The 27,239-nt window shown below is 44.1% G+C and overlaps 1 protein-coding gene across 1 annotated transcript in view; it reads right to left on the bottom strand.

The window, feature by feature from the left end:
* The window catches only part of RGS20 (regulator of G protein signaling 20), a 215,289-nt gene extending 197,449 nt beyond the window's left edge, over positions 1-17,840 (bottom strand). The window contains exon 1 of the mRNA XM_077267727.1: positions 17,339-17,840. Within this exon, the coding sequence (XP_077123842.1) occupies positions 17,339-17,584 (246 nt within the window). The 5' untranslated portion in view covers positions 17,585-17,840. The remainder of the gene's footprint in view (positions 1-17,338) is intronic.
* Positions 17,841-27,239: the final 9,399 nt, after the last annotated feature.

The following is a 27,239-nucleotide window of genomic DNA, read 5'->3' as shown; positions in this document are numbered from 1 at the left end:
GCAAGATATAAAAATGATAGCACATAATTACATTAAGTGCAAGCTAAGAGAGACTCTATGTATCTTTGTTTTCCCTTTTTTTCTCTTGCAACAATGCAATTCCAATTTTATATTCCATGTTTGCATGCTATAGCGACACAGGGTGCAGGATTAATGTGCTAGTTACATATGGAGGTGTCTCTTAGCTTGTGTCTGTTCACACCTGTTTTTCGATTTGGAAGTGATGGTCAGTCTTTGATATTTGCTTACACAGGCCCACTGCACCCATCAGCCTATGACAGTTTTAATCACAGCTTGATCTTACCTACCCATATAAATGTAGGCTATCAACCAACCCAGAAGAGTATCATATTAGGCTAGGTTCCCAGCAAAGAAGGTCACCTTGTCGCTGGTTGTTGGACACACATGAATTGGTCAATTTATGTGCCAAGTATTTTCATTTTACCTTTTTCCTAGACCAGTAATGCAATTCCAATTTCATATATTCCATGTTTGCATACTGTAATGTTACAGAGTGCAGCTTTAGTTTGGATTTATAGTCTGGGAGAGGCCATGGCTGGTTGGTTCTCATTAATCAGCCAATTTCTGCACTAAGTACCATAATTTTATAATTATATTTTATATACCAGTAATGTGGTCTACATTCCATACATTCAATGTCTGCATACATGTTTGTGTGTACAGAGTGCTGCTGTATTCTTTTGTTTGTACTACTGGGTTGATGTTATTGCATTTTAAAGGGATCAGTCCTGTGAGAAGCTGTTCCTTTTGTTAGTAAGCACATGAACTGTGTGACCATATGATGGATCGAGAGCTGGCGACCTGCATGTTAGTATGTTCGCTGTCAAGGGTGTTGTGAATTCTGCTTTTGGGCTCCCTCCGGTGGTTGTAGGTGGTAATGCAGTTGTCCCTGAGTTGCAGTCCTGGTCAGATGTATCTGCTGATTGCAGTTCTGACTGGGGTATTTAGGCGTGCAGGATTCATTAGTCCTTGCCAGTTGACAATTGTTGTTGGGAGGTGTTGGACCTCTGCCTGGTTCCTCCTGCCTTTCTGCCAAATCAGCAAAGATAAGTGTCTGGTTTTGTTTCTGTGGCACACATGCTGTGTGCTTCATAATTCAGTGCTATTCTTTTGTGTTTCCTTGTCCAGCTTAGATTGTGTCAGTATTTTCACAGTCTGTGTTGGATTCTCTGGGGTTGCAGATATTCACTCCACGTCTTTAGTTAGATTGTGGAAGTTTTTGTATTATCTGCTGTGGATATTTTGTGAAGGGTTTTAATACTGACCGCCTAGTATTCTGTCCTATCCTTTCCTATTTAGCTAGAGTGGCCTCTTTTTCTAAATCTTGTTTTCTGCCTGCGTGTGTCTTTTCTTCTCCTACTCACAGTCAATATTCGTGGGGGCTGCCTATCCTTTGGGGTTCTGCTCTGAGGCAAGGTAGTATTCCTATTTCCATCAATAGGGGTATTTAGTCCTCCGGCTGCATCGAGGTGTCAGCTACTTTTAGTTGCGGTGTTAGTTCAGGATCTGCGGTCAGTACAGTTTCCACCCACTCCAGAGAAAGTTTCATGCGGCTCCAAGGTCACCGGATCATAACAGTACAACTGGCCAATAATGAGTTAAATGCATCTCAGAAGAAGGGAAGAAAGGTGTTGAGCCATTTTTTTTTCTGCAGTCTGTTTTGTCTTTTCTTCCCTCTTTTCCTCTGGGTGGCTAAGGAGTCTTGTGTTAGCATGGATGTTCAGGAATTAGCTTCTCGTGTAGACCAGCTTGCTGCTAGGGTACAGGGTATTTCTGATTATATTGTTCAGACTCCTGTTTCAGAGCCGAAGATTCCTACTCCTGATTTGTTTTTTGGTGACAGGTCCAAATTTTTGAGTTTTAAAAACAATTATAAACTGTTTTTGCTTTGAGACTTCGATCCTCCGATGATTCCATTCAGCAGGTTAAAATCGTCATCTCCCTGCTGCGTGGTGATCCACAGGATTGGGCATTTTCCCTGGAATCTGGGAATCCTGCTTTGCTTAATGTAGACTCCTTTTTTCAGGCTTTAGGATTATTATATGATGAACCGAATTCTGTGGATCAAACGGAGAAGACCTTGTTGGCCCTGTCTCAGGGTCAAGAGGCGGCAGAATTGTATTGTCAGAAATTTTGAAAATGGTCTGTGTTGACTAAATGGAATGATGATACTTTGGCGGCAATTTTCAGAAAGGGTCTTTCTGAATCCGTTAAAAATGTTATGGTGGGGTTTCCCACGCCTTCCGGTCTGAGTGATTCTATGTCTCTGGCCATTCAGATTGATCGGCGCTTGCGGGAGCGCAGAACTGTGCGCGCTGTGGCGTTGTCCTCAGAGCAGAGTCCTGAGCCAATGCAGTGTGATAGGATTCTGTCTAGAATGGAACGACAAGGATTCAGACGTCAGAATAGGTTGTGTTATTATTGTGGCGATGCTTCTCATGTCATTTCAGTCTGCCCTAAGTGGACAAAGAGGATCGCTAGTTGATTTACCATCAGTACTGTACAACCTAAATTTCTGTTATCGGTGTCCTTGATCTGCTCATTGTCATCATTTTCTGTCATGGCGTTTGTGGATTCAGGCGCCGCCTTGAACTTAATGGGTTTTGAGTTTGCCAGGCGTTGTGGTTTTCCCTTGCAGCCTTTGCAGAACCCTATTCCTTTAAGGGGGATTGATGCTACACCTTTGGCTAAAAATAAGCCTCAGTTTTGGACACAGGTGACCATGCACATGGCGCCAGCCCATCAGGAAGATTGTCGATTTCTGGTGTTGCATAATTTGCATGATGTTATCATGCTGGGTTTTCCGTGGTTGCAGGTACATAATCCTGTGTTGGATTGGAAGTCTATGTCTGTGACTAGTTGGGGTTGTCAGGGGGTTCATAATGATGTTCCTTTGATGTCAATCTCCTCTTCTTCCTCTTCTGAAATTCCAGAGTTTTTGTCTGATTTTCAGGATGTATTCGATGAGCCCAAGTCCAGTTCCCTTCCACCGCACAGGGACTGTGATTGTGCGATTGACTTGATTCCAGGCAGTAAGTTTCCTAAGGGCCGACTTTTCAACCTGTCTGTGCCTGAACATACCGCCATGCGGAGTTATGTTAAGGAGTCTTTGGAGAAAGGGCATATTCGGCCATCTTCTTCACCGTTGGGAGCGGGATTTTTTTTTGTTGCTAAGAAGGATGGCTCCTTGAGACCTTGTATTGATTATCGCCTCTTAAATAAGATCACGGTCAAGTTTCAATACCCTTTACCTTTGCTTTCTGATTTGTTTGCTAGGATTAAGGGGGCTAGTTGGTTTACTAAGATTGACCTTTGGGGGGCATATAATCTTGTTCGTATTAAACAGGGTGATGAATGGAAATATGCGTTTAATACGCCCGAAGGCCATTTTGAATACCTTGTGATGCCATTCGGGCTCACTAATGCTCCATCGGTTTTTCAATCCTTCATGCATGATATCTTCCGGACTTATATTGATAAATTCTTGATTGTATATTTGGACGATATTTTGATTTTTTCCGATGATTGGGAGTCTCATGTGGAACAGGTCAGGATGGTATTTCAGATCCTTCGTGACAATGCTTTGTTTGTGAAGGGGTCCAAGTGCCTCTTTGGGGTGCAGAAGGTTTCTTTTTTGGGCTTCATTTTTTCTCCCTCATCTATGGAGATGGATCGGTTAAGGTTCAGGCCATTTATGATTGGATTCAACCCACATCCGTGAAGAGCCTTCAGAAATTTTTGGGTTTTGCAAATTTTTATCGCCGTTTCATTGCTAATTTCTCCAGCGTGGTTAAATCCTTGACCGATTTGACAAAGAAGGGCGCTGATGTGGCAAATTGGTCCTCTGCGGCTGTCTCTGCCTTTCAGGAGCTTAAACGCCGATTTACTTCTGCTCCGGTGTTGCGCCAACCGGATGTTTCTCTTCCGTTTCAGGTTGAGATTGACGCCTCTGAGATTGTGGCAGGGGCCGTTTTGTCTCAGAGGGATTCTGTTGGTTCCTTGATGAAACCGTGTGACTTCTTCTCCCGCAAGTTTTTGCCTGCTGAACTCAATTATGATGTCGGCAATCGGGAGTTGTTGGCTATGAAGTGGGCGTTTGAGGAGTGGCGACATTGGCTTGAGGGAGCTAAGCACCGTATTGTGGTCCTGACCGATCATAAGAATCTGATTTACCTCGAGTCTGCCAAACGGCTGAGTCCTAGACAGGCTCGATGGTCCTTGTTTTTTCCCGTTTTGAGATCTAAGAATATTAAGGCTGATGCCCTTTCTAGGAATTTTTTGCCTGATTCTCCTGAGGTCCTTGAACCGGTCGGCATTCTGAAAGAAGGGGTGGTCCTTTCTGCCATTTCCCCTGATTTATGGCGGGCTCTTCAGGAATTTCAGGCTGACAGACCTGACCGCTGTCCTGTGGGGAAATTGTTTGTTCCTGACAGATGGACTAGTAGAGTGATTTCTGAGGTTCACTGTTCTGTGTTGGCTGGTCATCCTGGTATTTTTGGTACCAGAGATTTGGTTGGTAGGTCCTTTTGGTGGCCTTCCTTGTCACGTGATGTGCGTTCTTTTGTGCAGTCCTGTGGGACTTGTGCGCGGGCCAAGCCTTGTTGTTCCCGTACTAGTGGGTTACTTTTGCCATTGCCGGTCCCTGAGAGGCCCTGGACGCATATTTCTATGGATTTTATTTCTGATCTTCCGGTTTCCCAGAGGATGTCGGTTATCTGGGTTGTTTGTGACCGGTTTTCTAAGATGGTTCATTTGGTGCCTTTGCCTAAATTGCCTTCTTCTTCTGATTTGGTTCCGTTGTTTTTTCAGCATGTGGTTCGTTTGCGTGGTATTCCAGAGAATATTGTGTCCGACAGAGGTTCCCAGTTTGTTTCTAGGTTTTGGCGGGCCTTTTGTGCTAGGCTGGGCATTGATTTGTCTTTTTCTTCTGCATTTCATCCTCAGAAAAATTGGCCAGACCGAGCGAACTAATCAGACTTTGGAGACCTATTTGAGATGCTTTGTGTCTGCTGATCAGGATGATTGGGTGGCCTTTTTGCCATTGGCCGAGTTTGCCCTTAATAATCGGGCAAATTCAGCTACTTTGGTTTCGCCTTTCTTTTGCAATTTTGGTTTTCATCCTCGTTTTTCTTCTGGGCAGGTTGAGCCTTCTGACTGTCCTGGTGTGGATTCGGTGGTTGACAGGTTGCAGCAGATTTGGGCTCATGTGGTGGACAATTTGGTGTTGTCTCAGGAGGAGGCTCAACGTTTTGCTAACCGTCGTCGGTGTGTTGGTTCCCGGCTTCAGGTTGGGGATCTGGTCTGGTTGTCTTCCCGTCATGTTCCTATGAAGGTTTCTTCTCCTAAGTTTAAGCCTCGGTTTATTGGTCCTTATAGGATTTCTGGGATTATTAATCCGGTGTCTTTTCGATTGGCGCTTCCGGCCTCTTTTGCTATCCATAATGTCTTCCATAGATCTTTATTGCGGAAATATGTGGTACCCGTTGTTCCCTCTGTTGATCCTCCGGCCCCTGTGTTGGTTGATGGGGAGTTTGAGTATGTGGTTGAGAAGATTTTGGATTCTCGTTTTTCGAGGCGGAGGCTTCAGTATCTTGTCAAATGGAAGGGTTATGGCCAGGAGGATAATTCTTGGGTTTTTGCCTCTGATGTCCATGCTGCTGATTTGGTTCATGCTTTTCATCTGGCTCGTCCTGATCGGCCTGGGGGCTCTGGTGAGGGTTCGGTGACCCCTCCTCAAGGGGGGTACTGTTGTGAATTCTGCTTTTGGGCTCCCTCCGGTGGTTGTAGGTGGTAATGCAGTTGTCCCTGAGTTGCAGTCCTGGTCAGGTGTATCTGCTGATTGCAGTTCTGACTGGGGTATTTAGGCGTGCAGGATTCATTAGTCCTTGCCAGTTGACAATTGTTGTTGGGAGGTGTTGGACCTCTGCCTGGTTCCTCCTGCCTTTCTGCCAAATCAGCAAAGATAAGTGTTTGGTTTTGTTTCTGTTGCACACATGCTGTGTGCTTCATAATTCAGTGCTATTCTTTTGTGTTTTCTTGTCCAGCTTAGATTGTCTCAGTCTGTGTTGGATTCTCTGGGGTTGCAGATATTCACTCCACGTCTTTAGTTAGATTGTGGAAGTTTTTGTATTATCTGCTGTGGATATTTTGTGAAGGGTTTTAATACTGTCCGCCTAGTATTCTGTCCTATCCTTTCCTATTTAGCTAGAGTGGCCTCTTTTGCTAAATCTTGTTTTCTGCCTGCGTGTGTCTTTTCTTCTCCTACTTACAGTCAATATTCGTGGGGCTGCCTATCCTTTGGGGTTCTGCTCTGAGGCAAGGTAGTATTCCTATTTCCATCTATAGGGGTATTTAGTCCTCCGGCTGTGTCGAGGTGTCTAGGGTTTGTTAGGCACACCCCACGGCTACTTCTAGTTGCGGTGTTAGTTCAGGATCTGCAGTCAGTACAGTTTCCACCCACTCCAGAGAAAGTTTCATGCGGCTCCAAAGTCACCGGATCATAACACAAGGGTGATTAGGAACAATTCTGAAGTACGTTGTGACATTTTGGTCACAAGAACCTCTGAAAACTCTAGAGAGAACAATAGAGAACAGGTAATGGAAGCCTACAAGTACCTCCTAGGCAGGTATACTGAGGGTAACCCACAGTGTCATTGAAGGACAGGAAAATGTCGACAGCCACTCTGGGCACAGCTTGTTACTCAGTGAGCCAGTTTAAATTTTGTACAGTCACCAGCCCTGATTAAAAGCTACTCAAGAGGCAAAGTTAAGTTAAGTAACATTAAGGTTCTGTGCCTTTGAAAGGTTTCTGCAACCAAGAATTTTATTGTGTCACCCTGTGTGCTTGCAACCATCAAAAGCATTGTAAAGTACTTTAAACAACTTCTTCACTTGCTAAAGGTGCTTCAAACATATATATATATATATATATATATATATATATATAAAAAAAGCCCATATTCGCCTTTTTTTGGATTGACATCATTTTTATTTTCTGATGCTTGCATCCCCCACCGGTGGGCTTGATCACGTGACAGCTGCAGCCAATCAGCGGCTGCTGATTGAATGCAGCCTTAGCATTTTATCCAATCAGAAGAAAGGGAGCAACAAGTAAAAAAACAATCATCAGTTTGACATGAAGATTTCTATAGGGTTATTCTTCCATATTGAAATCCATTGTGTAAAAACACTGATGAACGCAGAGGCGTTTGTCCACCATAAGGAGCCATTGTAAAAATTGTTCCCTATGGTAAAATCACAGTATATGTTAAGAAAAGTTCCCAAGAAACATTATAGCCCAAATGTATGTTGGGAACATACATTATAGGCCAAGCACAGTGTGCACCTAAAAAATACATTCCTCATTATATTTGTTTTTTTTATTAAACTGCATGCAGCCCGACCATGTACAGGAACAAAAGAGATCTGAGCATAAGACTGCAGAAAAAGGTGAAACGCTGTGCTATGCTTAGACCAGGGGCTATACAGACGTGGCATCACTTCTCCCTGTGGTAGCGCTGTCATCCTCCAGGCCATGTAAAGTCTCAAACTCTGTTGCACATAACAGAGTAGATTCGTCTTTCAATAAACAATTTCAAAACACTTGGCAATATAATTTATCATACTGCAAATAAATGATTATATGATGACACAACAATCATGGCACAATTAGACGTTACAGTGAGCGTAAAATGGAAAACACATTCACTTCCAGCCTGACTAAAATCACTCAGTACTTATGTGAGAAAATTAAGATAAATGACAGCACACATGGGAAGATCGTCAATCACCACACAGTTGTTGGACTTTCAGGATTGCCCACATATAACTCTATTACATCACAATAAATACCTGTGCTATGCCAAAGGTACATTTTGTCTGCTGTAGACTCAGGGCATGTGGGTGACGCAGTCTACACATGCCTGAGAAATACCCTCTGTGCTAATCTAAAAATATCTATTACAGACAGCGCACTCCAGGAAGAATGAAGAAAAAAGTCCTTTATTGCTTCAAATAAGTTAAAACACAGCAACGTTTCAACCTAAATAGTCATTTTTCAAGCTGTCTTACAAGCATTCAACCCCATCTTAAAAATTGTATTTTTTTCTTATGGACCTTAGAACTTATAGGCAAATAGTTGCTAACTAACTGCTAGTTGTGCTTGGTGTTGATCTCTGCTGGCATATATAAGTCACAGACTGCTCCTACTTGCGATTTTGTGGCTTCTGGAGACATCACATTAACAGAGCAGCTGCTCCTCTTGTGCTCTGCTGATGGGTTGTGACTGCCAATGTCATCTTGATTACCTGCCGACGTCATCTTGATTACCTGCCGATGTCATCTTGATTACCTGCTGACGTCATCTTCATTACCTGCCGATGTCATCTTCATTACCTGCCGATGTCATCTTCATTACCTGCCGACGTCATCTTGATTACCTGCCAAACGTCATCTTGATTACCTGCCGACGTCATCTTGATTACCTGCCGACGTCATCTTGATTACCTTCCAATGTCATCTTGATTACCTGCCGAGGTCATCTTGATTACCTGCCGATGTCATCTTGATTACCTGCCAATGTCATCTTGATTACCTGCCGACATTATCTTGATTACCTGCCGACATCATCTTGATTACCTGCCGACGTCATCTTGATTACCTGCCGACATCATCTTGATTACCTGCCGACGTCATCTTGATTACCTGCCGACGTCATCTTGATTACCTGCCGACGTCATCTTGATTACCTTCCGATGTCATCTTGATTACCTGCTGTAGTCATCTTCATTACCTGCCGACTAGGGTTGAGCAAAACGGGTCGGCCATTTTCAGAAGTCGCCGACTTTTGGCAAAGTCGGGTTTCATGAAACCCGACCCCTGTGTGGGGTCGGCCATGAGGTCGGCGATCTTCTGAATCTGGTATCGGAATTCCAATACCGAGTTCCGATATGTTTGCGATATCGGAAATTGGTATCGGAATCCATATTTAAGTGTAAAATATAGAATCAAAATAAAAAATATTGATATACTCACCCTCGGACGCGCCCTGGTACTAACTGGCAGCCTTCCTTCCTAAGAATGAGCGCGTGAATGACCTGCGGTGACGTCGCGGCTTGTGATTGGTCGCCTGAGCGGTCACATGGGCGGCCGCGACCAATCACAAGCCGTGACGTCATCTAAGGCCCTTCACGCGCTCATTCTTAGGAAGGAAGGCTGCCGGAAAGAAGCCGAGGGTGAGTATATTTCTATTAGGTATATACTCACCCTCGGACACGCCCTGCTTCTTTCCGGCAGCAACTGATAGTCATCCGTTTTTCTTTCATTTGAAGAGGATCCGTCTTTTGCTTAATGGATCAGTTTCAAATGGAAGAAAATGGATTGCATTTAGCCGATCAGTTTTCCATCGATTTCAATGTTAAATAAACAGATCCAGCACACCTTTTTTGATAACTTATTGCTGCCGGACCTGTTCTAATAGATGATTATTGGATATGTGAACATAGCCTAACGTTGTATGGAGTATAGTGCGTCCCTAAATGCTTATATAATGATTGGTAGGTGGGTGAGTGTCTCTTTGTAAGCCCCCTTCATGTGTTTGTATAATATTGGTAACGGAAAAAACGGTTCCTTATGCCATTAGTGTTTTGAATCAGTGTGCCATCCATTTTTTTCTGGCATGGCATAAGAAAAATTTATTCCAAAGCTTCTCCTTTGCAATGTTAAACACGTACAGCACATGGACGGCAGAGGGATGGCACAAGAATGCCATCTGTGTGCTGTATGTGTTTTAGCTCGACCCATAGACTTGTATTGGCCCTTATCATCTATGCTGCTGGTAAAAAATGGACATATCTGTGTGGTTTGCACGGACACACGGTCTGTGTAAAAACACGGACATGTGTGCAGCACCATAGGTTATAATGGGTACATGTGGCATCAGTGAAAAAAATGGATGCCACACATACCAGAGACCGTGTGTGTGGTGGCAGCTTGAAAAAGACTATTTAGGTTGAAACGTTGCTGTTATTTTTAACATATGTGTAGCTAATAAGGGACTTTTTTTTATTCATTGTTCCTGGAGAGTGCTATCTTTAAAGGGGTATTCCCATGTCCAAGCTCCTATCCCAATATGTAGTAGGTGTAATAACAATAATATTAGCAAATACCTCCAATTAGAAATGTGATATAGTTTTTCAGATTTGCTATGTTGCTTACCTCATGTGCAGGCATTGCAGTAGCTTAGGTATCCATGGTTATGACCACTCATATAGCAACAGTTAGTTAGATAGCTCTTAGTGGTCGTAACCATGGATACTTAAGGTCCTGCAACGCCTGCACATGAGGTAAGCAACGTAGTGAATCTGAAAGACTGTACTACATTTCTAATTGGAGGTATTTGCTAATATAATTATTATTACACCTACTACATATTGGGATAGGATCTTGGAGATGGGAAAATACCTTTAATAACTGTGCATCATGTGAGCATATTATTTACTAAGGAAAAGATAAAAACACGTATCATTACAGGAAACTTAATGAGATAATTAAAGTGGCCTGAATGATGAGCAAAATGAATGAAAGAGCGACTCCCTCATTACAAGTATCTAATCTTTATCTATTCTTTATTCTGAGATACCACAGAAAATGCCATATACATAAAGACGGTCTCCTGACACATATAGTTGATATTTCTATAGGTTACATTAGATTAATAAGCATGAATCCTATATGGCCACAGTGTCAGTCTGACGTACGTTTAGACGTCATTCACCTGCACACCTTTTTAGGCTATGTGCACACGTTGCGGATTTTGCTGCGGATCCGCAGCGGATTGGCCGCTGCGGATTCGCAGCAGTTTTCCCTGAGTTTACAGTACCGTGTAAACCTATGGAAAACAAAATCCGCAGTGCACATGCTGCGGAAAAAAACGAGCGGAAACGTAGCGTTGTTTTTTCCGCAGCATGTCAATTCTTTTTGCGGATTCCGCAGTGGGTTACACCTGCTCCATAATAGGAATCCGCAGGTGTAAAACCGCAGGTGAAATCCGCACAAAATCCGCAAAAAAATCACAGTAAATCCGCGGTAATTCCGCAGGAAATCCGCAGTGTGGATTACCTGCGGATTTACCAAAATCAGTCCAGAAAAATCCACACCACTTTTGGCAACATGTGCACGTGGCCTCAATAGGTAGTCAAGGGTTCCCCTCCATAGAACCAATTGTGGATTGTGAAGGCAGAAGAAATGACTATACTTTCTCGTTTTCACAGAGCACTGGCATAGAAAGCTTAATGGTTATAGTTCATGAAGGCAAAATATATGTTTGTTACAGTTCACATTTCATAAAACAACAATCTTTACAGTTTACTTCACATTAGATTGGCATTTGCAGAACAATATCTTCAAAGTACAGTACTTGAACATTGCTAAACCTAAGGGGATGCTCAGTATTCTGACAAGCCCTTCTGAATATGTTTATCCCTCAGTAAAAGAATAACAATATGGCAGATCTGGCTAGGAACTTTTCATTCTAATAAATTGGTGAAGAAGGGACTGTCTCTAGTCTTAATTTCTCTCTGTTTATATTTTTCAGGTTTCCATTTGTGGACTATTGCAGATTTGGTGGACTCCAGCTGACCTGAGTGGGAACTTTTTTTTAATGAAGTGGTAAATGAGGGATAGTGTCTGTCTGTCTATTTATATGTATCTATTGTGTGTCTCTATAGCTTTCATCGTCCAAACCCGCCAGAAAAAAGCAAGTGAAAAAATCCATGCAAAATCGCTTGAGAAAGATCTCTGGACGGAAACATCACCATATGGGCAATTAAATAGCACGTGATTTTTCACTCATTTGGTGTGCTGTCTCAATTTTTTGATATATGTACAAGGACTGGTATATACCTGGGAGGCTCTGCACCCCCACTATATTTTTGGTGCTGCTTTTTGCTCTTTCTGTATATATATATATATATATATATATATATATATATATATATATATATATATATATATATATACATATATATATATATATATATATATATATATACACAATCGTGTTCAAAAGTCCTGCATAGGCGTGAAGAAAACTATATGTTTCATACTTCTGCATCTCTACAGTGAAGCTGGTGGAACATATATGTTTTTGTAATCCCTCATTGTATGCCATACTCATTTTTGAATGTCCCAAGTGTATAAATTGTTATGGTATGCACATTTTTTGATAATTTTTTTTACAGCATAACCATACCTACACCAGTACAGTGTGTAGAATGGTGAACAGGTTTCTAAGTTCATTAACTTCCAATGCAAGTTCACACAGACTTAAATTTTACTTTTTAAGATTTATTATTTTTTATTTAATTCAGAGTCCTGAAAAGGGCCTTTTGAGTGCATCTTTAGCTTCTAATACTTTATTGGCCAGCCTTTGCTCTTGAGCACCAGCTTGCATCTCTGTGGCATTGAGTGAACAAGCTTCTGCAGATGTTCACGAGTGATAATGTGGTTCCAGGCCTGTATCAGAGCCTCAATCAACTCACTCTTGGTCCTTGGCTGTTTTCTAGATATCTCTAATGATACCTTGTGCCACAAATTTTCAATTGGATTGAGGTCCGGGGACTGAGCTGGCCAGTCAATAGTAGCCACCTTGTTCTTCCAACACCATTGGCTGCCATACAGCCCCAGACTATTACTTTCATCGGATGTTTCACACAGAAGCTCAAACACTCTGGCTTGTACTCTTCATGTGGGAACCTTCTCACATAAGACTTGCTATCATTTCCTAAAATGCAAAAAGTGTTTTCATCACTAAATAGCACTTTTTCCCACTCCTCCTTCCTCCATTTTAAATATTTCAATGCCCACAGTTTTCGCCTTTGTCTTTGAATGGCTTTCATCAATGGCTTCTTTCGGGCCTTGCACCCTCTCAATCCTGCTTCCAAACATCTCTTCCTAACAGTTGATGTTGCTACCTCAATATTGCACTTTTCTTGCCATTCTCGCAGAAGCTGAGGAGAGGTGAGCTTTCGATTGGCAAGGGATGTTCTTATCAGTACTCTATACTCCCTTTTAGTTGACTTTCTGGGCCGACCAGATCTGGGCCTGTCCTGGGTAATTCCAAGCTGCTTATGTTTCTGCAAAATTCTTACGACTGTACTCTGATTACAGCCGACCTTCCTTGCGATCTGGGGGCCAGTATAACCCTCTTCATGTAGCACCACAACTCGCACACGATCCTCCACTGACAAAAATCTGAAGGCTCCCATCATAAAACTCTACAGTATGATTCACTAGATAGACCAACAGATAAAACAAACAAACAAACAAACAAAGCAGCAGATGTGATGCAATGTAATGCAATGTGATTGGCTGCCATATCCAGGTTATGATTGGTCACAAGAACCTCATCTGTGATTGGCTAATTTTGCATCTGAAGCTGTACAATATTTAGTTGTGCTTTCAATTCCCATATTGTTGCAATAATTTCAGGCAAAACTGCTTCAAAAGCTAAAAATATTAAAGGGAGAGAATGCAAAATTGTATTCTGAACAAAACCATATATAATATGTCATATTAGCATCGAAGATATTCGACAGAAAACGTTTAAAACCTGAAAAATCTATTTATCCTATGCCTATGCAGGACTTTTGAACACCACTTGTATATATATATATATATATATATATATATATATATATATATATATACAGTACAGACCAAAAGTTTGGACACACCTTCTCATTTAAAGATTTTTCTGTATTTTCATGACTATGAAATGAAAATTGTACATTCACACTGAAGGCATCAAAACTATGAATTAACACATGTGGAATTATATAATTAACACAAAAGTGTGAAACAACTGAAATTATGTCATATTCTAGGTTCTTCAAAGTAGCCACCTTTTGCTGTGATGACTGCTTTGCACACTCTTGGCATTCTCTTGATGAGCTTCAAGAGGTAGTCACCGGGAATGGTTTTCACTTCACAGGTGTGCCCTGTCAGGTTTTCTTTAACATAAGTGGGATTTCTTCCATTATAAATGGGGTTGGGACCATCAGTTGTGTTGTGCAGAAGTCTGGTGGATACACAGCTGATAGTCCTACTGAATAGACTGTTAGAATTTCTATTATGGCAAGAAAAAAACAGCTAAGTAAAGAAAAACTAGTGGCCATCGTTACTTTTAAGAAATGAAGGTCAGTCAGTCCAAAAAATTGAGAAAACTTTGAAAGTGTCCCCAAGTGCATTGGCAAAAACCATCAAGCACTACTAAAAAACTGGCTCACATGAGGACCGCCCCAGGAAAGGAAGACCAAGAGTCACCTCTGCTTCTGAGGATAAGTTTATCCGAGTCACCAGCCTCAGAAATCGCAGGTAAACAGCAGATCAGATTAGAGACCAAGTCAATGCCACACAGAGTTCTAGCAGCAGACACATCTCTACAACAACTGTTAAGAGGAGACTTTGTGCAGCAGGACTTCATGGTAAAATAGCTGTTAGGAAACCACTGCTAAGGACAGGCAACAAGCAGAAGAGACTTGTTTGGGCTAAAGAACACAAGGAATGGACATTAGACCAGTAGAAATCTGTGCTTTGGTCTGATGAGTCCAAATTTGAGGTCTTTGGTTGCAACCACCGTGTCTTTGTGCGACGCAGAAAAGGTGAACGGATGGACTCTACATGCCTGGTTCCCACCGTGAAGCATGGAGGAGGAGGTGTGATGTGTGGGGGTGCTTTGCTGGTGACACTGTTGGGGATTTATTCGAAATTGAAGGCATACTGAACCAGCATGGCTACCACAGCATCTTGCAGCGGCATGCTATTCCATCCAGTTTGCGTTTAGTTGGACCATCATTTATTTTTCAACAGGACAATGACCCCAAACACACCTCCAGGCTGTGTAAGGGCTATTTGACCAAGAAGGAGAGTGATGGGGTGCTACGCCAGATGACCTGGCCTCCACAGTCACCAGACCTGAACCCAATCGAGATGGTTTGGGGTGAGCTGGACCGCAGAATGAAGTCAAAAGGGCCAACAAGTGCTAAGCATCTCTAGGAACTCCTTCAAGATTGTTGGAAGACCATTCCCAGTGACTACCTCTTGAAGCTCATCAAGAGAATGCCAAGAGTGTGCAAAGCAGTCATCAAAGCAAAAGGTGGCTACTTTGAAGAACCTAGAATATAAGAAATAATTTCAGTTGTTTCACACTTTTTTGTTAAGTATATAATTCCACATGTGTTAATTCATGGTTTTGATGCCTTCAGTGTGAATGTCCAATTTTCATAGTCATGAAAATACAGAAAAATCTTTAAATGAGAAGGTGTGTCCAAACTTTTGGTCTGGACTGTGTGTGTATATATATATATATTTATATATATATATAGTAAAAAAGGAACAGCACACTGGTATAACTTATCTCCGGGTGCAAAGCCTCCAGGCAACCTGTCCACTGGTCGTCCACATTCAGTAAATATCAAAAAAGGAAGCAGCACTCCATTTTCAAAGCAAGTATAGGATTTATTCAAATCCACATGTCAGTGCGACGTTTCAGCTCTATTGAGCTTTTCTCAAGTTCTGTTGGCTTGAGAAAAGCTCAATAGAGCTGAAACGTCGCACTGACATGTGGATTTGAATAAATCCTATACTTGCTTTGAAAATGGAGTGCTGCTTCCTTTTTTGATCTTTACTATATATATATATATATACCCGTGCTTCTCACAAAATTAGAATATCATTAAAAAGTTAAATTATATATATATATATGTATATATATATATATATATATATATATATATATATATATATATATATATATACCATATGAATACCATACATGGTATATACATAATGTATCACAGAAGCAGAATAGTCGAACATCATTAATACTTGTTTATTTCCAACTTACTATGATATTGAACCAGGTCTGCTATCAACTTTTACGAAGATCATAGCCAGTCCTAACTAACATTAATGATAAAAGGTAAAGGAAGAATATATATTTTCTACCGCGTTAACCGGTAGATAGAGAAATATTAACATATTATAAAATGTCTTTCTATATCAACTAGGGAATGTGCTCTTCAGACCCTTTGGGGGCATCACAACCATGGACCCGACCTCAATCACAGGATAACAACACGTCACACTCCTTATCTATGAACTGTTCCAATATTTACTGCCACAACTGTTTCTCCCCTTTCCATACTGATAGTTCTGCTTCACGTCACTTGTCTTATCTATTGCATTATTCCTGTGTCCTGTTGTGCATAAATTTGTGACTCTTCAGATTTTGTGTTATTTTATGCCTGATGAAGGACCTGAGTAATCTCGAAAGCTTGCAATTTGTTTCCATCTTTTCAGTTAGCCATTACAAGGTAACAACCACTGAGGACTCTCAAATCTTAGTATTTTGACAAAGCGTAATAACTGGCAAGTGTTAAAAGGTTACAATAAAATTCTGACATTTGGGACGGTTCACAGACACATTTCCTAATTCCATGGAAGCAAAACAATGATGCCTGACATACCAGACACCGGTAGTGTCCAATAGACCATATTCACCACAATGGGCTTTGTCTTGTTTCTATCATGTTTTCCAGCATAAATAGAGGAACTTACACCAAAATGAGATGAGGGAAGGCAGAAGTGGAGCGCTCCACAGCGCATAAATCCCAATAACAGTGTTACTGTATTTGCTACATAGACTGCTCATTACTTTTATAATCGTTGACTATTAACCATCTCAGCACCTGCATCTGGACATAAAAAACATTTTTGGATTTATTTTTATCTTTGAAATAAAGTGTGTTCTAACCTTAGCAATCATTCTCCCGGTAAGGATGAGCCAGTAGATATTAAACAGTAACGAGTAATGAGCTTTTACATGATATTCAGAATTAGATATTTAATTCTTGAGCAATGTAAGATTGCAGCTGGAGAATATATACTTTGAATCATTGTGTGCTTAATGTGAGTCTATTTTATATTAAAGATCAAATAAACCACTAGCAAAAACACATCAATTAAAAGAAAAAGCTAAAAAAAATTCAATATTTCACCTGCGACTTATGTATTCATGATATATGTGAATACATATACAATAGCTAGCCCTGGTTCTCTAATAACACTTAGAACAAAATACTAAGGCGCATGGTTTAAAAAAATGTGGAATTATATAATAAAAGTATATAAAAATAATATGAATTCATAGGCAACAAAATAAAAATCATGAAATGTCTAAACTAAACATAATAACTAAATGCCATCTTATAACAAAAAGACATTTCCTACTGTCACAACTATTGCTGTTTTTCTTTACCTTACAAATCTGTAACATGTCCTTGTTGTTTTCCTCTTCATTTTCATGTTTCTGATTTTTCCCCACGCGGAAACCACCAGCATATGTCCGTGCCCGAAGTGGAAACAGGAACTGTCTCCACATTGGAAAAGCAAGGTCCGATATTGCACTAGGCCTTTCCTTGTTGGAAACTACTAAGTCCCAAAACTTGCATACACTTTGTAATTCTTCTTTGAAAATATTGAAGTGAAGATCAAATCTCAGCATTCGACATGGCGAATAATCTACTCCATTGTTGGGAAGACGGATGCTCCCATTTTGCTAGGTCTTTTGTTTCTGTGTATACAGACATGATGAAGGCAGAAGGGATTATTGTGCAGCCTATGTACCAGTGCCTTACTTACTCTGGGAGCATTAGTCAAGTGTTCCGGCTTACAGATTAAAGCTATTACATTGAATGCCTTGGTCTAGTAAGGCTGGCCACAAAAAAAGGAAAGGTTGCACAATGTGAGGCTATGAGGAGCATATACCATTGGCCACAATGCACACAGCAAACTAAGAAACTATTGTATTTGACCTTCTAAAACTACAACTGATCCTGAAAGCAGGGATTTTCTAGGCTGCTGTTTCTCATTGATGAGACTCTATTCAGACAGATGGCCCATTCTACAATATAATCCTTTCTGCCTCATTGAAAATAACAGTTTAGCTGAATTAGTGAAGGGTTACACTGTAAACCTCTAATTATCATGAGTTCACGAGCACTGCTCTCAAAGCAATCAGACATTATAGGATGGATTTATACTGACAGTTCACATTTTCCTAATAATCATTTGCATTCTTTTTTTTTCAAATATCCAATATTGAGTTGGTAAATATTATTTATGAAGGGAAACTTCACCATGAAAACAGTTCTGATTGCAATGCAGAGTCTATTGAGGTTTTGCCTTGAAACCACAATGTATGAAATCCTATGTTATAAGTTATACTTCAATGGGAAGGTCAATAGGAGCCGGCATAAACAGTATGGAACAGTCCGCTGCGTCGCTCCATTGCAAATTTACAGTAATCACATTTATTGCTTTTGGAGCACAATTCATGAAATCTCTGTTTGTGTGGTGCCCCTGAGGGTCCAGTCGCCACAGAGTACTGCACCTCATCCAGAGGTGTGGTATTGCGTTCTCAGGTAAGGAGAAGGCAGGCGCTCCACTTGTAGTTCAATTAGGCGTCTCTTCAGCGTTTTCTCTGGGGGCGTGTGCTTTTACACCTACTTCCCAGATCTACCAATCACTCAGACGCTACAGAGCTGTGATTGGCAGTGTCTTGGAGGGAGGGGTAAAAGCACACGCCCCCAGAGAAAATTCTGTAATAGAGCAAAGCAGTGCAAAACAGAAAAAACTGCAGAAAAAATGGATGAACTGAGATCTTTTCATCATAAGGTATTTAGCTCAAATGTTTTGAGCAAGTGACAGGTCCTCTTCAAGAGCATGACTAATGTATGGCCATTGAGATGTAGTGCATTTTTATGTTTATGCCTAACTGTATTTTAAGAGACATAACTTTTTACATTTTTTTATTGACATTAATGTCAGATCTCAATTTTTGCATTTCAAATAGTTTTTCTTCATTTGTATCATTTTGGGGTGTATAACAAAATATTAAATAAATATTTTTTTCCATTATTGCAAATTCCTCATATAACAATTAAAGGGGTTGGCCAGCCTCACTAAAAACTGTACACGAGCCAGGCATGAATATAAATATAATTGAGCCATACTTGCTTGTTGTCACACCCGTGGGATCTGGGATTCATGACGTCAACGATGGTTAGGCTGCTTTCACACATCAGTTTTTGCCGTCAGGCACAACCCGGCGAATTTTGAAAAAAACGGATCCGGCAAAAGTTGGCACCGAATCCGTTTTTTTCTCATAGACTTGTATTAGCGACGGATTGCGACGGATGGCCTCAGGTTTATCTGTTTTTCGCCGGATCCGTCTCTCTGTTTTTTCAACGGACACAAAAAACGGACATAGTAACATTTTTTGTGTCCGGCGAAAAAATGGACAGCGACGGATCCGTCGCCGTCTGTCGTTTGCTATAATGGAACCCTATGGTGCCGGATCCTTCAAATGAAGGAATCCGCCGACGGATTCCATTTTTTTAAACTGAGCATGCGTTTTCCATTCTGGGGTCTCTCTCTCTCTCCTCTCTCTCTCTATCTGTCTCTCTCTGTCTCCCCGGATAAGATAGTCGGATTTCTCTCCGGATCAGCTAGTCGGATCCGGCAAAAAAAAACGGATCCGTCACATCAGTTTTTCACAATTTGTGACAATCCGTTTTTTTCAAAATTCGCTGGATTGAGCCTGACAGCAAAAAACTGATGTGTGAAAACAGCCTTAGGCTGTGTGCACACGTAGGAAAAGAGGTGCAGAATTTTCTGCACAAAATCCGCATCTCCTGGCAGAATCCGCAGCCGCGGATTTGCCGCGTTTTTTATGCAGATTTTGTGCGTTTTTTATGCAGAATTGATGCAGATTTTGTGCGGATTTTCTGCGGTTTTTGGCACTGCGGAATTTTAACATGGAGGGGTGCAGAAACGCTGCAGATCCCCACAAAAGAAGTGATATGAACTTCTTTGAAATCCGCAGCAATTCCGCACTGATTTTTCCGCACCATCTGCACAGCTTTTTTTTTTCCATTGACTAACATTGTACTGTACATCACAGTGCGGATCTGCAGCGTTTCTGCGTGGAAAAATCTTCTGCTGATCCGCAGCAAATCCGCATGGTGTGCACATACCCTAAGTGTCAGAGTCAGGATGTTCTTTATGGGTGGAGTTAGTGCACTTCCTATCCTGCTTTTATGATAAGTGCAGCAGTTACTGACATGTAGCACGGTGGTGGATATATAATGCATGCAGCAGAGTCACCTATGTAATAGATACAGCAGTCGCAGTGTCGCCTATGTAATGTATGCAGCAGACTCGCAGTGATTCCTGTGTGATGTAAACAGAGCAATTTCAGCATATTCTATGTGAGGAATACAGCAGTCTAACGGCCTGTGCACACGTTGCAGATTTATCAGTTTTTTTTCTGCTCAGATTTGTCACAAAACTTGAAGGGTTTCCTGATTCCAGCAAAGTGAATGACATTCCTGAAGTCTCATACACACGTTGCTTATTTTTGGATTGCAGATTTGGGGCAAATTTAAACATGTAGTATGTCAATTCTTTCAACGTTTTTTCTGCAAATTTCACTGATACTAATGAGTGGGGAAAAATACGCACCAATAACGCATGAAAAAATGTATCAAGAACGTGGCAGTAATGCATAAAAAAAGCGTTCTCTGCTTGTGATATGAAAAAGATGGATTTGAGGGTTCATCTTCCGGCTGTCCTCCTGCACCCCTGTATTAGGGCCCTATACGGAACATTTGTGGACATTTCTACATAAATCCTATTCCTATTTGTTTGCCTACATACCATGGGGTTGACTTAATGGACACTTGGAGTTAAAGTGTGGCATGATAGGTGGTATATGTTTATACTAGAGCACCCATTTTGAAACTGATACTGGTGTGCCTGTGTATCAATTTTTTGTGTTTGTTTTGGATCCTTCGGACCAGTTTTTGATTATTTTATATGACCTAATAAAGGCTAGGTTTTAATTCCCACCCATTGATATTTATTAGTAAATAACATAGATTTTCTTCATCTGTATTCGTTTCGATTCATCCATATTGCTTAGGAAATTTATTGCTAGGTCACAAAAGTATATAATATATTTAGAATATGTGCAACTAATAAAGTTAAGGGGGTTATCTGGAATTTGTATTATTTTTTCATATAAGGCTACGAACTAACAGGCAGGTAGTTGCTAACCTCCTGCTTCTTCAGCCCAGCATCGATTTCTGCATGATCAGAGCGGTCACTGACTGGTCCTGAAGATGATTTCCCTGATGTCACGTTGACAGAGCAGCATCTTCTCTTCTGCTTTGCTCTGTTGATGCGGTGTCTCTAACGATGTCATGTTGATTGGCAGCAGGCTCCCCGCTTCCTAATTTGTGGTAACTGGCAGTGATACCCCAACAACTGAGCAGACCAAAAGAGAAAAAGTTCCTGTCATTAGAAGAGGTGAAAAGAAAGGAAATCACCTGTCTGTTAGTTCTTAGCCCCATACGCAAAAGTAATAAAAGTCCAGGATAACCCTTTAAAGGGTTTCTTATTGACAGCTGGGTACACCACCAATCTGCAAATTGGGGCACTTCTATCCTTGTCAGAATATTGCAGCAGTGTGCATGCTCAACCACCACTTAGTCCTTTTTCTATGGGGCTAACGAGCACTGCCCTTAACTGTTTCCGGTATTCCCATAGAATGCAGAAAGAATGAAAATGAAGTGGCAGTTGGGCATGCACCCTCCCAGTCCATTGTCATGGGGATAAATGTGCCCCATCAGGCATAAACATTCCCAGTTCTACTGATCGGTATGTGTCCCAGCAGTCAGACACCCATCGATCAAAAAGTTGTCACCTATCCTGTATATAAATGATTGGTTTTCTCCAGAGAACACGCCTTTGAAAGTGAGATGCTGTAATGAATGTGCTGGCTACTATCTAATATATAATTGCCTAGAATACTACTTCCTGCAATTTGTGCCAACTTCCGTGGCTTTGTCCGGAGCTATTGTCCGGAGCTATTGTCCGGAGCTAATGTCCGTAGCTAATGTCCGGAGCTAATGTCCGGAGATAAGTGACGTCACCAGTGTCCTACACCCAGGCAGAGCACAGTGGCCCCAGGCAGAGCACAGGGGCCCCAGGCAGAACATGGGGCCCCAGGCAGAGCACAGGGGCCCCAGGCAGAGCACAGGGGCCCCAGGCAGCATATGGGGCCCCAGGCAGAGCACAGTGGCCCCAGGCAGAGCACACACCAAATCGGAGGCCGAGGGGCCCCGCCAACCAAATCAGAGGCCGAGGAGCCCCGCCCACAAAATCGAAGGCCAAGCGGCCCCGCCCACCAAAGCGGAGGCCGAGGGGCCCGGCCCCACCCACCAAATCGGAGGCCGAGGGGCCCCGCCCACGAAAGCGGAGGCCGAGGGTCCCCGCACACCAAATCGGAGGCAGAGGGACCCCGCCCACCAAATCGGAGGCCGAGGGTCCCTGCCCACCAAATCGGAGGCCGAGGGTCCCCGCCCACCAAATCGGAGGCCGAGGGTCCCCGCCCACCAAATCGGAGGCCGAGAGTCCGCGCCCACCAAATCGGAGGCCGAGGGGCCCCGCCAACCAAATCGAAGGCCGAGGGGCTTCGCCAACCAAATCGGAGGCCGAGGAGCCCTGCCCACCAAATCGAAGGCCGAGCGGCCCCGCCCACCAAAGCGGAGGCCGAGGGGCCTGTCCCCGCCCACCAAAGCGGAGGCTGAGGGGCCCCGCCCACCACATCGGAGGCCGAGGGGCCCCGCCCACCAAATCGGAGGCCGAGGGTCCCCGCCCACCAAATCGGAGGCCGAGGGTCCCCGCCCACCAAATTGGAGGCCGAGGGTCCCCGCCCACCAAATTGGAGGCCGAGGGTCCCCGCCCACCAAATCGGAGGCCAAGGGTCCCCGCCCACCAAATCGGAGGCCAAGGGGCCCCACCAACCAAATCGGAGGCCGAGGGGCCCCGCCCACCAAATCGGAGGCCGAGGGTCCCCGCCCACCAAATCGGAGGCCGAGGAGCCCCGCCCACCAAAAGTAAGTGCGGCCCCAAAAGTAAGTGCGCCCCCGGGTGCAAAAGTAAGTGCGCCCCCGGGTGCAAAAGTAAGTGCGCCCCCGGGTGCAAAAGTAAGTGCGCCCCCGGGTGCAAAAGTAAGTGCGCCCCCGGGTGCAAAAGTAAGTGCGCCCCCGGGTGCAAAAGTAAGTGCGCCCCCGGGTGCAAAAGTAAGCGCGCCCCCGGCCCCGGGTGCAAAAGTAAGCGCGCCCCCCAGTCCCGTGTGTGAAAAGTGCTGCTGTAAAGCTGGTAGCGCTGTTCAAGCACCATGTATTTCCTTCAGGAAATGCCCATCTAATATATAATTGCCTAGAATACTACTTCCTGCAATTTGTGCCAACTTCCGTGGCTTTGTCCGGAGCTAATGTCCGGAGCTAATGTCCGGAGCTAATGTCCGGAGCTAATGTCCGGAGATAAGTGACGTCACCAGTGTCCTACACCCAGGCAGAGCACAGGGGCCCCAGGCAGCATATGGGGCCCCAGGCAGAGCACAGTGGCCCCAGGCAGAGCACAGGGGCCCCAGGCAGCATATGGGGCCCCAGGCAGAGCACAGTGGTCCCAGGCAGAGCACAGGGGCCCCAGGCAGCCTATGGGGCCCCAGGCAGAGCACAGTGGCCCCAGGCAGAGCACAGGGGCCCCAGGCAGCATATGGGGCCCCAGGCAGAGCACAGGGGCCCCAGGCAGCATATGGGGCCCCAGGCAGAGCACAGTGGCCCCAGGTAGAGCACAGGGGCCCCAGGCAGAACATGGGGCCCCAGGCAGAGCACAGTGGCCCCAGGCAGAGCACAAGGGCCCCAGGCAGCATATGGGGCCCCAGGCAGAGCACAGGGGCCTCAGGCAGAGCACAGGGGCCCCAGGCAGCATATGGGGCCCCAGGCAGAGCACAGTGGCCCCAGGCAGAGCACAGGGGCCCCAGGCAGCATATGGGGCCCCAGGCAGAGCACAGGGGCCCCAGGCAGCATATGGGGCCCCAGGCAGAGCACAGTGGCCCCAGGCAGCATATGGGGCCCCAGGCAGAGCACAGTGGCCCCAGGCAGAGCACAGGGGCCCCAGGCAGCATATGGGGCCCCAGGCAGAGCACAGGGGCCCCAGGCAGCTTATGGGGCCCCAGGCAGAGCACAGTGGCCCCAGGCAGAACATGGGGCCCCAGGCAGAGCACAGTGGCCCCAGGCAGAGCACAGGGGCCCCAGGCAGAACATGGGGCCCCAGGCAGAGCACAGGGGCCCCAGGCAGAGCACAGGGGCCCCAGGCAGCATATGGGGCCCCAGGCAGAGCACAGGGGCCCCAGGCAGCATATGGGGCCCCAGGCAGAGCACAGTGGCCCCAGGCAGAGCACAGGGGCCCCAGGCAGCATATGGGGCCCCAGGCAGAGCACAGTGGTCCCAGGCAGAGCACAGGGGCCCCAGGCAGCCTATGGGGCCCCAGGCAGAGCACAGTGGCCCCAGGCAGAACATGGGGCCCCAGGCAGAGCACAGGGGCCCCAGGCAGAGCACAGGGGCCCCAGGCAGCATATGGGGCCCCAGGCAGAGCACAGTGGTCCCAGGTAGAGCACAGGGGCCCCAGGCAGCCTATGGGGCCCCAGGCAGAGCACAGGGGCCCCAGGCAGCATATGGGGCCCCAGGCAGAGCACAGGGGCCCCAGGCAGCATATGGGGCCCCAGGCAGAGCACAGTGGCCCCAGGCAGAGCACAGGGGCCCCAGGCAGAACATGGGGCCCCAGGCAGAGCACAGGGGCCCCAGGCAGCATATGGGGCCCCAGGCAGAGCACAGGGGCCCCAGGCAGCATGTGGGGCCCCAGGCAGAGCACAGCGATATTTTGGACCACTGTGCGGTGTTTCAGACCCCCTGTGTGATGTCTGGGGCCCTGTTCTTAAGTATATTAAAGATTAAAGTAACGTATATTAAAGTATATTATAGATCAAATTTGACACGTTTATGAGCACCATTGAGTGATATACTCAAGAATGACATAATTTTTCAACATTTTATGGTTTCAAACTGTAAACACAGTTTTTTTTACTTCAACCAGAAAACCTTAACGGTTCATAAAAAACTTGACTGTTCAGGATATGATAAAAGTCATAGTATTCTGAATCTTTAACTTATAAAGATACCTTTACATGGGGTGATTATTGGTTCCAGAGAGGCTTTCGGCCGATAATCGTACACATGGCTGGTGACAGGACAATACAATATAAACGTTCAAAGGTAAACACTGATAACATTAAAATCTAATATATAATTGCCTAGAATACTACTTCCGGCAATTTGTGCCAACTTCCGTGGCTTTGTCCGGAGATAATGTCCGGAGATAAGTGACGTCACCAGCGTCCTACACCCGCTCAGGGTGGACAAAGATATATGCCTTCGTGGTGCGCGGCACTTTTCTGATTGGTTGCCGCCTGCCGCGAGCGACCAATCAGAAATGTGCCGTACTGTCAAGAATTGTCAAGAGCTGGTGAGTGCAGCCATTTTTTGTTCTTTCTTACTATTATTTATTAATTGTATTATTCTTACATTTGAATAAATAAAGTATATATGGATTCTAGACTCCCGATTCTTTAGAATCGGGCTGCCATCTAGTGTGTACATATAAGCAACTGAAAAAAGAACAAACACAACAGTCCATTCACAAGCACCTTGTAATGTTGGTAGAGCTGTTTCTGTAGAATAACTTTTATACAGTTTTGTTTTTCTTTGAAATAGCGGAATAGGGGACTATTTGAACCCCTAAACAACTTGACTCCTGTCTTTTCTCTTTATATCTCAAATATTTGTGCTGTAAACTTCAGACTTCAATTTGTGGGACAAGAGGTTGCTGTCTGTCACCTATCATTGCCAACCATATCCAATTCTATGTGTAAAAGACGGCGCTATTCTATACAAACATGATCTACTATATAATTGTCTAAGGGGTACTTCTGTCTTTCTGTCTGTCTGTCTGTCCTTCTTTCTGTCGCGGTTATTCATTCGCTGATTGGTCTCGGCAGCTGCCTGTCATGGCTGCGGCGACCAATCAGCGACGCGCACAGTCCGGAAGAAAATGGCCGCTCCTTACTCCCCGCACTCACTGCCCGGCGCCCGCATACACCCCTCCGCTCACCGCTCACACAGGGTTAATGCCGGCGGTAACGGACCGCGTTATGCCGCGGGTAATGCACTCCGTTACCGCTGCTATTAACCCTGTGTGACCACCTTTTTACTATTCATGCTGCCTATGCGGCATGAATAGTAAAACGATCTAATGTTAAAAATAATAATAATTAAAAAAATCGTTAGATACTCACAGTCCATCGGCCCCCGGATCGACAACAGGCCTTACCCACTCCTCTCGACGCTCCATGCTGCGATCTCGCGAGATGATGACGTAGCGGTCTCGTGCGAACGCTACGTCATCATCTCGCGAGACCGCAATGCACTCTTGGGACCGGAGCGGGCGAGGAGCATCGCTTGGATCCGGGTGCTCCGGAAGGTGAGTATATCACTATTTTTTATTTTATTTCTTTTTTTAAGAGGGATATGATGCCCACATTGCTATATACTGCGTGGGCTGGGCAATATACTACATGGGCTGTGCTATATACGTGGCTGGGCAATATACTACATGGGCTGTGCTACAGTGCCTACAAGTAGTATTCAACCCCCTGCAGATTTAGCAGGTTTAATAAGATGCAAATAAGTTAAAGCCTTCAAACTTCAAACAAGAGCAGGATTTATTAACAGATGCATAAATCTTACAAACCAAAAAGTTTTGTTGCTCAGTTAAATTTTTATAAATTTTAAACATAAAAGTGTGGGTCAATTATTATTCAACCCCTAGGTTTAATATTTTGTGGAATAACCTTTGTTTGCAATTACAGCTAATAATCGTCTTTTATAAGACCTGATCAGGCCGGCACAGGTCTCTGGAGTTATCTTGGCCCACTCCTCCATGCAGATCTTCTCCAAGTTATCTAGGTTCTTTGGGTGTCTCATGTGGACTTTAATCTTGAGCTCCTTCCACAAGTTTTCAATTGGGTTAAGGTCAGGAGACCGACTAGGCCACTGCAACACCTTGATTTTTTGCCTCTTGAACCAGGCCTTGGTTTTCTTGGCTGTGTGCTTTGGGTCGTTGTCTTGTTGGAAGATGAAATGACGACCCATCTTAAGATCCTTGATGGAGGAGCGGAGGTTCTTGGCCAA

This window comes from Ranitomeya variabilis, chromosome 6 (assembly GCF_051348905.1).
Source record: "Ranitomeya variabilis isolate aRanVar5 chromosome 6, aRanVar5.hap1, whole genome shotgun sequence".
NCBI lineage: Eukaryota > Metazoa > Chordata > Amphibia > Anura > Dendrobatidae > Ranitomeya > Ranitomeya variabilis.
The sequence above is the reverse complement of the archived record's forward strand: the minus strand, read 5'-3'. Positions and strand labels throughout refer to the sequence as shown.